This window comes from Culex quinquefasciatus, chromosome 1 (genome assembly GCF_015732765.1).
Source record: "Culex quinquefasciatus strain JHB chromosome 1, VPISU_Cqui_1.0_pri_paternal, whole genome shotgun sequence".
Classification (NCBI taxonomy): domain Eukaryota; kingdom Metazoa; phylum Arthropoda; class Insecta; order Diptera; family Culicidae; genus Culex; species Culex quinquefasciatus.
The window spans coordinates 55,294,574-55,305,296 of record NC_051861.1 but is presented as its reverse complement, the minus strand read 5'-3'; the positions used below and the strand labels follow the sequence as shown (position 1 = coordinate 55,305,296).

Here is a 10,723-nt window from a genome sequence, read left to right as displayed (position 1 = left end):
TCCCAAAACTGCATCAAGAGAGCGAAGTGAAAACGACGCCGATGAAATAGCGAGCAACGAACAAATCGATGCGTAAGACGGAAAAAATCTCTCACACGGCCAGTCCCCTCGCTCAAAAAGCAAGAGAAAGAGCAATCGTGAAATTCTCTCGCCCGTAAGCCCTGTAGAAATGAGTTCATTTGTGTGCGTGAGCTCCAGTGTATGTATACAGCAATTTCGTGTGCGTGTCTCCGGTTGGAACGATAGTTCCATCAGGCCCAGCGATACGGTATTTCTCGTCGGTTCGTTGGGCTTTCGATATTCGCGATAGCAAGCCGACCATCACTCGGCTGCGAAAGAGAAGAGAAATTTTAAGAGACGAGGAACGCACCGAAATATGCATCAATTATAGTGCGATGGTGATGGTTTACCTACCCTGGCTAACCGGTAAGTTGGCCGAAATACTCATACTTTTTTTTATAAAAGTTACTTATAATGTAATTTTACTTATTTCCTTCCATTCCTTCAGATACTACTCCAAGAGTCTAGCTATGAGACAATCATCTTTCCATTTTGCTTCAGACGCCATCAGCTTTTGCAAATCGAGCTCAACCGTCGGCAGCAGCCACTCACCGAAACACCTACGCCGGGGAGATGCTCGTGACGCACGACGCGACGAGGACCGCGTGCAATCTGTTCAAAACGTGTCCTGGCCCGCAGTCGGTCGGCAGCCTCGGCCAAATGGACAATTTTAATCCACCTACTGCGGACGAACTTGCTGCTGCTGCAGTGCCGAAGCAGAAGTTAGGTTTTGGTGGTGTTTGGGGAGTCGGTGGTGAGCAAACCAACTGCCGGTAGAAATGACTTTGCCGACTATGCGGTGTTTGGATCGGTGCATGTGCCAACGCCAGTTGCGGTGGCTTCTTAGACGATGTTCAGTGTTAGAGTTCAGTGGCCAAAACTTCCACCACGCCTGCGTTGATTGCCGACACCAGCACGATTCAATAATTGGCCAACTTCTTCCTCTTTAGCAGCAGCATCCACAGGGCATCACGGAGGACCGCACCACCACTATCAAGCGTCGCAAGTCGGCGGCGGGGACGGAGAAGATCGTGGTCATGGACACGTAACCGGACCCGGTGGATCACATTGCGTTGCCGGAGCGTTTGTTCTCGAGGACGAACCGCTGCAGGTAGGATGAGTTAGTGGTTAGGGAGAAGTTCACGAGTTGAACTTTCCTTTTTTTGTTTTTCCTTTCAGGTGGGTGCGTCGAAGGCACCAGGTTACTGTGGAACTGACGTATCATCGCCGATCAGCTCCAAAGCATCGAGCAACTCAAAGACACGAGTAGCAGTGGCGAGTAGAACGTCATCAAAACCCATAGCAGTCGGGTCCCCCGCCGAGCGGGCTAGCCAATCATCAACACATCGTCCAGATCCGAGAAATTGGACGGCCAGACGGTAGTTTGATGAACTCGCGCGATCATCCACCACCGTTGGAAGAAAGTTTGAGGCCACATCCCTCAATGTTTGACGCGTTGGCATCTCAAAATCAGCACGTACTCAACATTGGTTCGGATCTGCTTCAGTCATCCTACCAAAGTCACATGAAACAGGCCGCGGGAAGCAATCTGAGCCACATTTCACGAACCCAAAACATCGTCCTTTTCGGCAATTCCACCTTCGCAGAACCATCAATCGGAAAACTGTCGAACCAGTTGGGTAACATGTCCCGGACCGATCGGAAAGTACCAGAACCTTTCACCAAACGGATGGGGCCCTGGAATGCCACCCTGCCGGGGAAGCAACCAGCAGTCGCATGCAATCGCGGCGGAGGAAGTGGCAGAAACCGACCAGGTCCACCAATCGCGTGAAAAAAGGAGTACGATGGGATTTTATTTATTATAATAATACGTTCTACGACAAAAAATCAAGAATAGGAAAGAATTAGTGCAATTTGTTCAATTAAACATGTTTGATCATGAGTCAAATTTGAGTTGCAAATTTGTTTCGGTAAACCTTGAGAAAGTAACCTTTAGTAAACCAGCTATTTTATTCTTTACTCCGTTGGATTTAGATTTTGATGAATTTTTATACGCATTATTTTTATGTTTTGTCTTACTGCATTTCAAATACATGCTTTAATTTTGTATTAAAATTTATTTATTCAATACAAAGTTCATAGCATGGATTTGAATGGTGCAGCCCAGGCAATACACATCCCAATGCTAATGAAAATTACATCAGATTCTAGATTCAACGGAGTAAAAAAAAATTTTGGATTGGGTAAATTTACGTAGATTTCATCGGAAATTTACATGTTTTCGTGACAGTTTTGTTCGGCACGTTTACATCGGATGGCATTTAAATTTCCGATGAAGTTCATGTAAATTAGCATCATTAATGACGTGCACTTTTGGTACATCATAAATGATGTAAATTTACCGGATTTTTTTTTTCTGTGTAGGTTTCTGCAAAACTTTAAATTGTTTACATGTTTCATCACAAAATGTGCATTATGCCCAAGGGGTGTAAATACTTTTTTTATATACTGTATTAATTCACCGTCTACAGCTTTGGATCTAACCCAAAAAAGCTGCGGGTCATTTTTTCTGAACTCTCAACTGCTGACTAAAGGTTTATATTTCCTTTAAAGAAAGGGACACTTTCTAGACTTGTGACAACTGCTGAAAAAAGTTTTTTCTTCTATAGTTGAATTTTCTTCATTAAAAAGGGGATAATGCGCTTCAGCTGTGGTCACAACTCAAGCGAGTTTTTCCTTCTTTAAAAAATATTCACCTATATCAGCAGTCAAACAGTTTTCCCTTCTTTAAAGAAGAGAAAATTATACTTGTATCAGCAGTCAAGAGAGTTTTCCCTTCTTTAAAGAAGGGCCAACGCTTAATTATTTTCTCAAAATACCCTATTTTAGCTTACGTTTTGACCTGTAAAAAAGCTCGAACTTCATCAATATGGATGAAATTTGGTCAGAAGATAGTTTATATGTTTCTCCAAAATGTGCAAAAAGAAACTGTTGAAAATATTACCACATCTTCGAGAAAATCGATCTCAAAGTCTTTGTGCACTGATTCTGCACATGGGCGTTAGAGGGTTAAAGTTAGTGGTTAAAGTTTACCCTATGCCAGAGTATTCAAATCTTAAAGGTGCGTGAAAGTGTTCGTTCGACGCGAACTTTTCGCATTTCCTGGTGAGGTGTGTGTTTCGGTTTTATCAGTGCATCACGAAACATGCTCTCTTTTATATCTGTATTTTTCATGCACAGACTAGTACGACCGGGCAAGAGCATAAAAGTACGGTACTCTTTTTTTCTTTTCACCTTTTCCTGTCGTCGTCAACTAACTTAGCATGGCTGATGTAGCGCTGCTTTTTGCCATGTGCTCGGCTCGTGAAGTTGGAGCTGCTGCTGCTGCATCGCTTGGCGCGTACGGATGTAGCATCTTCTCTCCAGGGAACGAGTGTGAAAATGTACTTTGCTTGTTTTGACTGACGTTGATCCACCAGTACTGCTCTTTCTCACACTCTCGACTCTCGGTTGTTGTGCGGCCATGGCACATACAGCTTTTAAAGGAACAAAGTATCGGAAAAAGATACCAACATGAGCGCCATGCATTATTTATGCTAGGATTTGGTCCAACATAAGCTACTCTCTGTGCCACTCGCCTACACCTACACAGATGTACAAATCTCTACGTGCATTTGCAGCTAGAATAGAAAAAAACGTGACCGACCATTCTGCCGGACAGGACCGAGGCAAAACGCATCCACGTACAAACGAATAGTTCTGGCGTAAAATGCATCGTGCATCAGACGTGTATTATTTGCAACGGTAGTGCTCTAACTCTGTGACTGATGTTGGCCTGACCGTCCTTTCCGTCCGTCGGTTGCGTGACATTGCATCGACGCAATCTCTTTGCGCGCTGAATTCGAGAGCAGAACCATGCTTCTAGCGAAATGAATTCGTTTCTATGCTGGAGATTATGAATTGTCAAAAAAAGTCTAAAAGTCTCTGTTTTTATTTGATCAGCAAAACATCATACTTTTTCCGATGGTACCAAGCCAAAAATGTCGAAATGGAAGTTAAAAATGAATCACACTAGACCATTCCTTTAATACTTTGGGAAGGAAATGTTGCGTCGGAACCTGGGTGCTGAATAGTGGTTAGCAAAACGGCCTCAATTTTGAACTGTCAAAGTGGAACCAATTTACTGTTCGCCAAAAGTAGAGAGTATTGTGATCGATCATTAACTTTTTTTTTTTGCAAGAATGAAAAATGTGTGGCTTTTGAAGACCTGGGGTTGAAGTCAATAAACCTTGAAGGCGAGATCGTTTTTTTTTACAATTATGAATGGAAGTTGTTTATGGAGTCGATGCGGTTGTATCCATTCAGAAGCTGTCTTTATTGTTTGATTCCATTTGAAACCCTGGTTTAGTGAAAATCCTTTCTGTTTGTTGTATCAGCTTCGCTAGAATTAGCGATGTTTTTTTTTTTTGCTGGATCAGGAAGAGCTGCAGGATTCCAACATCAGCCAGGGAATTTATCTGCAACATCGCGACAATTGGGTACTAAATCCCTATTTCAATTTTTATGTACAGCGGTAAAAAACACGATTAAAAACCATTTCTGATCACTTTTTTCATTTTAATGCAAAAAAACAACAACAACATTTTTTGATGGATCAACTATGGTTCCCTTGGAACGAGCTGTCAAGTAGGAGCTTTTCTGTCAAGAAGGACCGTGAGGATAATTTTCCAAAATTAATTTAAAAATCCATTATAAACTCTTTGTGGTCGTGCAAAGGGTCATTGTACTCAGAAAAATAAGCTTTATCACTGTAAACAATAATATCAGCAATCAAAGCTTCATTTTAGGACCCAATTTTCCAGCATAAAATGTAAAAAACTTGACAAAATAGAACACATACTACTGATTATAAAACAGCTCATTTACCAGTGAGAAAAAAGTCATGCTTGTGCTTGAGCATCCTCCTACTCCTACTGTAAACAAGGTGGGATAATTCGAAAATCACGTTACGCATTCTATTCATGACCCAGGTCGGAACTACCTTCGTTTACAATTATAGAAATTTAATTATGTTATCTTTTAAATGCTAACACCCTAAAAGAATATTATTGAATAAAACCCAAGAATATTTGTGTATAAAAAACGTGAACAATAGTTTTTTTATACAAAGCTTTTTTCTTGACAAATCAATGATAATATATATAACAACAAACTTCCAAATAGATCGAAACCGCACAGAAAGCAAACTTTTTCAAAGGGGATACCAAGAAATCTAATTAGCTCAAGTTATCGCCCCATCCAATTGTTCCGTTCAACAAGAAAAACTCCATCTATCTGAAATATGTTCCGCACAAACACCGGCAAGCGTAGAAAGAAAATAGGCTATGAATATCCGAACGTAACCAGATACTTTATTGCATCTTAAGTACCAATTTATGTGCAATCAAACTTTTCTCTTTTGCGATTGCCATGTGTTTGCGTGCACGAGAAGAGATAGATTCCCACTAACCACCAGTTTCAATGGTATTATGTGCTCGTGGTAAGCAGAGTAAGACACAAATTTTGTTTGTAAGGACATAATCTAGTAAAACTTTGTTAAAGAAATATGCCTTTTTAGCTACTGTTTAATTTCTCTCACCAAGAGTTAATCTTAAAATCAAACAGAAATTTATTCGAGAGGCGGCTGCGGGAAATGAAGGCACGCGGACGCTGTGCAGGATTTTTCGTGTTTCGAGCGTAGTTTTTTTAGTGATTGGTGTTTTTTGTGTGCTTTAATTAAGATTACATTAATTGTTTTGTGATTTTCAAAGCCCATTCTTTATCATTAAATTTTCACGGTGAAAACGTCATTTTTATAGAATCATTTATCGAAAGACGCGCCGGCATTTAGGACCATTAGTGCGCCCAGATTCGTTTTTGCATTTCGATCTCTTCCATTTTCGTTGGATCGCAGTTAAGATTCGATTGTGAGTAGCGGAACCTCGCGGTTACTTTGCATCGTGTTTATCGGCGCCATTTATTTAATATTTTTTCATAAGTCCTTCTTTTATAATCGTTGATCGAAAGGCGCGCCGCCGGCCTAGTTCGGCTAAGTTATTTTTTAATTTCATCACAATCGTTTACGCGGTGTCCTGTTTTCTTTTCATTCAATTTTTTTGATCGTAATAATTCATTCCAACTGGCAGTTTTAGTATTAACTCATAAAAATACCCATTTTATAAAGAGTAAAGCGTCTTTTATTTACTTTTTTTAATTTGCTCGCGTTTTCTAAATTGTTCAAACAGGTAAAATATATTGATAAGTCAATCCATTACTGCTCGGTTGGTACGCGTTTGATTAAAACACATTTTAAATAATCAATTATGTATCCTTCCGCAGCCGGCTGCATAAGATTTAAAAAAAATTCAACCGATAAACGAATTACTTATGGTCGCATCTCCTACCATCCTGACCTCATAACCATCTTACTAACCCATCAAAACTCATGTGATTATGAAAGGGCACAAATTGATGATGATAAATAACATATCTGGGCCGAATTTTCAATGAAAAAAAATTTCTACTTACACAGCATTCCTTGAACAAATACTGTCATTTTCGCAGCTGTCGAGGTACATTTTAGGCCAAAAATATATTTCAATATGTTTTTTGATATTGCTTAAAAAGTATCTAAATATTCAAACAATGTAGCATGTCAATATAATTCCACTGAACAAGTAACACTATTGAATGACTTGTTTGACCCTTTCTTTGTATCTTTGTATTTGATCATCATTTTACCCAATATTACCCATATTAATGGCCCAATGGGTAAGATCGTGTGAATTTTCAAACGATTGGTATTGCAGGTAGAGTCATACAATCCCACCATATTTTGGAAAAATATTGGTAAACTATCTAGAAAAAATCCTACGTTAAAAGATTTTCGATATACAGTTAAACGTCGCATAGTGCGCAGGCGTTACGCTTTGTATTTCGTCAATTACTCGAAAACGACTTAATATCCAGGTAAACGCCCCATGAAACAGGTCCTCCGTGGCCTGTACGACATAGTTGTGAGTGTGCTGAAAAAAGAGCTCCAAACTCTTAAGTTAAACGTGATCGAAGTCTTCAAGATGACGAGACACAACAAGGACATCACGTATCGTGATCAGCTGTACGTGGTTCATCTTGAGAAAGGATCGACAACGCCGTCTGAGCTGAAAGCAGTTCAGGCCATCTTCAACATCATCGTGACTTGGGAACGTTATCGTCCAGTGCACCATGGCGTAACACAGTGTTCGAACTGCTTGCAGTTGACCTTGTGGAAGGAACTGTTTCATCAAGAGTCGTACGGAGGTGAGCACAAAACTCAAGCTTGCGAAACAATCAACGAGAACATTTAAGCCAAATGTTTCAATTGTGGTGGCGACCATTCGACCATGAATCGAAGCTGCCCAAAACGAGCTGAGTTTGTAAAAAATCGGCAGCAAGCAACGACGAGGCACCAACCAAATCGTCGCAAAACACCACTAACTTTCACGGACGTACACAGAAAAAAAAAATCGGGTAAATTTACATCATTTATGATGTACCAAAAGTGCACGTCATTAATGATGCGAAATTACATCAATTTCATTTTAAATTTACATGACATCCGACGTAAACAGGCCTAAGCAAAATATTTCCAAGTCATGTAAATTTACGATGAAACATACGTAAATTTACCAAACCATAAAATTTTTTGCCCGGTTGAATCTAGAATCCGATGTAAATTTCAAATGCTTTGTAGATCGTAGTTCAGAAAGATTTGTTTCATTTTGGACAAAATGAGTTGATCTAGATGAAATTAATCTTTCTGTACCTCGAAACATAAACAAAGAGTTTCAAAATTACACCAGACTACAGATTCACCCGAGCAAAGTTCAGAAGTGTTTCGGAAGGAAAGTAATTTGGTAATCTAAAACTTTTCGAAAAACGATCCACGGAATATACTTATCTGGAAGTCTGTCAGCTGACGATCTTCGGATTTGAACGGCATCTGTCGGACGGTACTTTTGCTCCAGGCTAGCGATCTGAATGAGTCCATATTGCTTTGAATAAATCATTTTCAGCGGCAGTGCGTGCATCCGTTGCAGTTCTGATGGAACGCCTTTTTGACACCGCAGCAGATCTGCAGTTTGTCCTGAGAAATGCGGAACGGTTAGATAGAGGGAAATATGTACGAGGAGTTCAATACCTACGTCACGAAGAGATCTTCTGTTTTACAAAATTTACTCTAGAAATGTGCTGAAAGATAAGTGGAATCCGTTACAAAACATGATTTCACGCTGCTGTTCCGCCGTGAGGACCATGTCGCACTTGCCGGGCTTACCACTTTATGATCACGTGACGAACACCATCCATTTGGCCGGCGATTCTGGCGGCACAAACTCTTGGACGACGGCAGGAACACCTGATCTCTAAGAGATAATCTAGCCAAGAGTCGTCACGATCACGGTGATGCAATGCGTCCTTCCAGACAAAGGAGTAATTTCCGTCCTCGCACAAGTCCCGAACAGTCCGAAATATACCTTTCGTGTCAGCATACGACGGAGAACGCCAGATCTTTATGAACTTCACGAGTCAGTTTTGTTGCGGTTGAACTTGTTTTTTTTTTGCACTGAAAATGGGGAAATTGTTAAATTTATAGATACAAAATCGTCAAAACTATTGCTCTGTTTGAAACATTCAACATACCTCTTATTTGTTTACAGTCAAGGCTTTTGTTGGTAAGATTATTGCCGAACCAGGTATTTTTCACACGTTTTCGATTCGGCTCTATCTGACCGCCGCAGGTGCTTGGATTTTTTACCGAAAAACACAAAAAACCTGTTCTCACCAATCGAGTGACAGAAGCAAAAAAGCTTGCTGTGAATCAAAACAAAAATATGTACACGGTGCTGTAGAAATAATCAAAAGCAGTGTAGAACAACTTTCAAGAAGTACTAGATTACACGCTTCCTACACTCAAAATCAGAATAACCCTTAAAAGTACTTTCTATCCTTTTTCAAGTTTACCCGTCGTCACCCTTTTGAAAGGGAACGAGGGTGAAACCCTTCAAAAGGGTACTGGCTCAGTACCCTTTAAATGGATAATGGTATTGAAGCGGCTTGCACACTAGCGACATCTATTAGTCAATTTTGTTTTTTAATCAGTGGTGGCATCTACTGTTTATTTCCATAAGTTCGCTTAAAAAATAGGTTTTGCCCTGAAAACAAGTTTATTTTCTATTTTTTATAAATGAATGTTTACAGTTAAATGTAAAGATGTTAACCCTCTAACATTTTTTTTTTGCATTTCGCAGTTTGAGTACTTTTTCCAAACTATGGGAGGCGATTGCTCGAAACCAGGAGATTCTAAAGCGGAACGACAATTTCTTGGAGAGCTTCGGTCTGAAAAGTTAAAACCTTTTAGAAATAATATGACACAAAACCTAGCACAAAACTTTGTTTTGCTCACCTCAAATCGTACGACAAAGTCACCGTTCTTTTCTGCTTCCAAGCTAAAATGTTGCAAGTCTCGACGTGGCCTGATGAGACAATGCTGGAAGGTGCGGTCGAGAATAGAAGGTCCGGTTCAATCGTCCCGGATTTGGCAAGTTGTCGTTAATTGCGCTCCTGCTCAATCACCCGGAATTCAACATCCTCGGCGGGAACTCGACACCATGACGGGGCGATACGCCAGGCGCACCTTGCCGCCCATCTCGAGCTGCTGTCGGAAGGGACAGTCCCGCAGGATCTTCTTCGGTAGCATGTGCAAGTCGGAAATAACAATAAACTGATGTGCGTGCCTCCTCCCTTAGATCTTGGCCAGTTCCGGCCGAGCGTCAACACCTCCAGCTCGGTCATACACAATGTTGGCCACTTCGAGCGCCAGCTGCAGCTTGCCGTTCTTGGTTTCGGACTCGGCGTACTCCCGCCCAACGTCCTTGATTCCGGACGGTCGCACAAACGACCTCCCGCAAGGATACTTGGCCACGATTTCGTTGATGGCGGCCTGCAGACCTTCCGGCAGATGCGCTCGGCATCGGTCGTCGTGAACACGTTCTGATCTTCCACCTTGACCTTCATCAGCACGTTCGGCAGGTCGGAGTACGCCGCGAACCAGTCCTAGAGGCTCCAGCCACGATAGTGGAGGACCGTTTCGACGAGCATATCGAAAATGGCGTCGCCAACGGTTTTGTTCGTCAGGTCGATCGTGCTGAGCAGAAGCTTTACAGCGTCACGTTGCTCCTTGGTGACGGATTCGTCCTTGCTGGCGGCTGCAATTCGCTTCTTGGCTTCGGCGTTGTAGATAACGGTGCCGTGCCCACGTCGTAATCGAGCGCTTTGTGGTGTAGATGCTTGACACCGGATGGGGCGCACGCAACGGAGACTATCTGGAATTGGATTTTGGGTTAGAGCTATTTTCATTAGATAGTGATCACAGACTTCGTTCTGGATGCACCTGCTTCGTCACCCGGAACTCAACATCGTCGGCGGGGAACTCGACATCGTCGGCGGAACGATACGCTAAGTAGAACACCTCCACCTCGAGCTGCTGTCCGTCTCGCAGGACCTTCTTCTTTACATACAGATTTGAGCCTGAAAAAATTGGAACTATTTTAAAATGTTCAATTTATTAGTATCACTGCAACATACCCGTTTGCTGAAAGCAATTCGTTGGTTTGTTCTGCTCCTG

The 10,723-nt window shown here is 41.6% G+C and overlaps 2 protein-coding genes across 3 annotated transcripts in view; one reads left to right on the top strand and one right to left on the bottom strand.

Moving 5' to 3' along the window:
- The window catches only part of LOC6047872 (inhibitory POU protein), a 62,508-nt gene that overhangs the window by 41,120 nt on the left and 10,665 nt on the right, over positions 1-10,723 (bottom strand).
- On the top strand, positions 486-2,169 carry LOC119768696. Of its 2 annotated transcripts, none has more exons than XM_038259302.1 (3): positions 486-811; positions 1,011-1,171; positions 1,240-2,169. In XM_038259302.1, the coding sequence occupies exons 1-3, from the start codon at positions 634-636 to the stop codon at positions 1,441-1,443; spliced, it is 543 nt and encodes a 180-aa protein (XP_038115230.1). In that variant the 5' UTR covers positions 486-633; the 3' UTR covers positions 1,444-2,169. The 2 variants fall into 2 exon arrangements, with proteins under 2 accessions (XP_038115230.1, XP_038115219.1); XM_038259291.1 differs by having other exon boundaries at positions 486-814.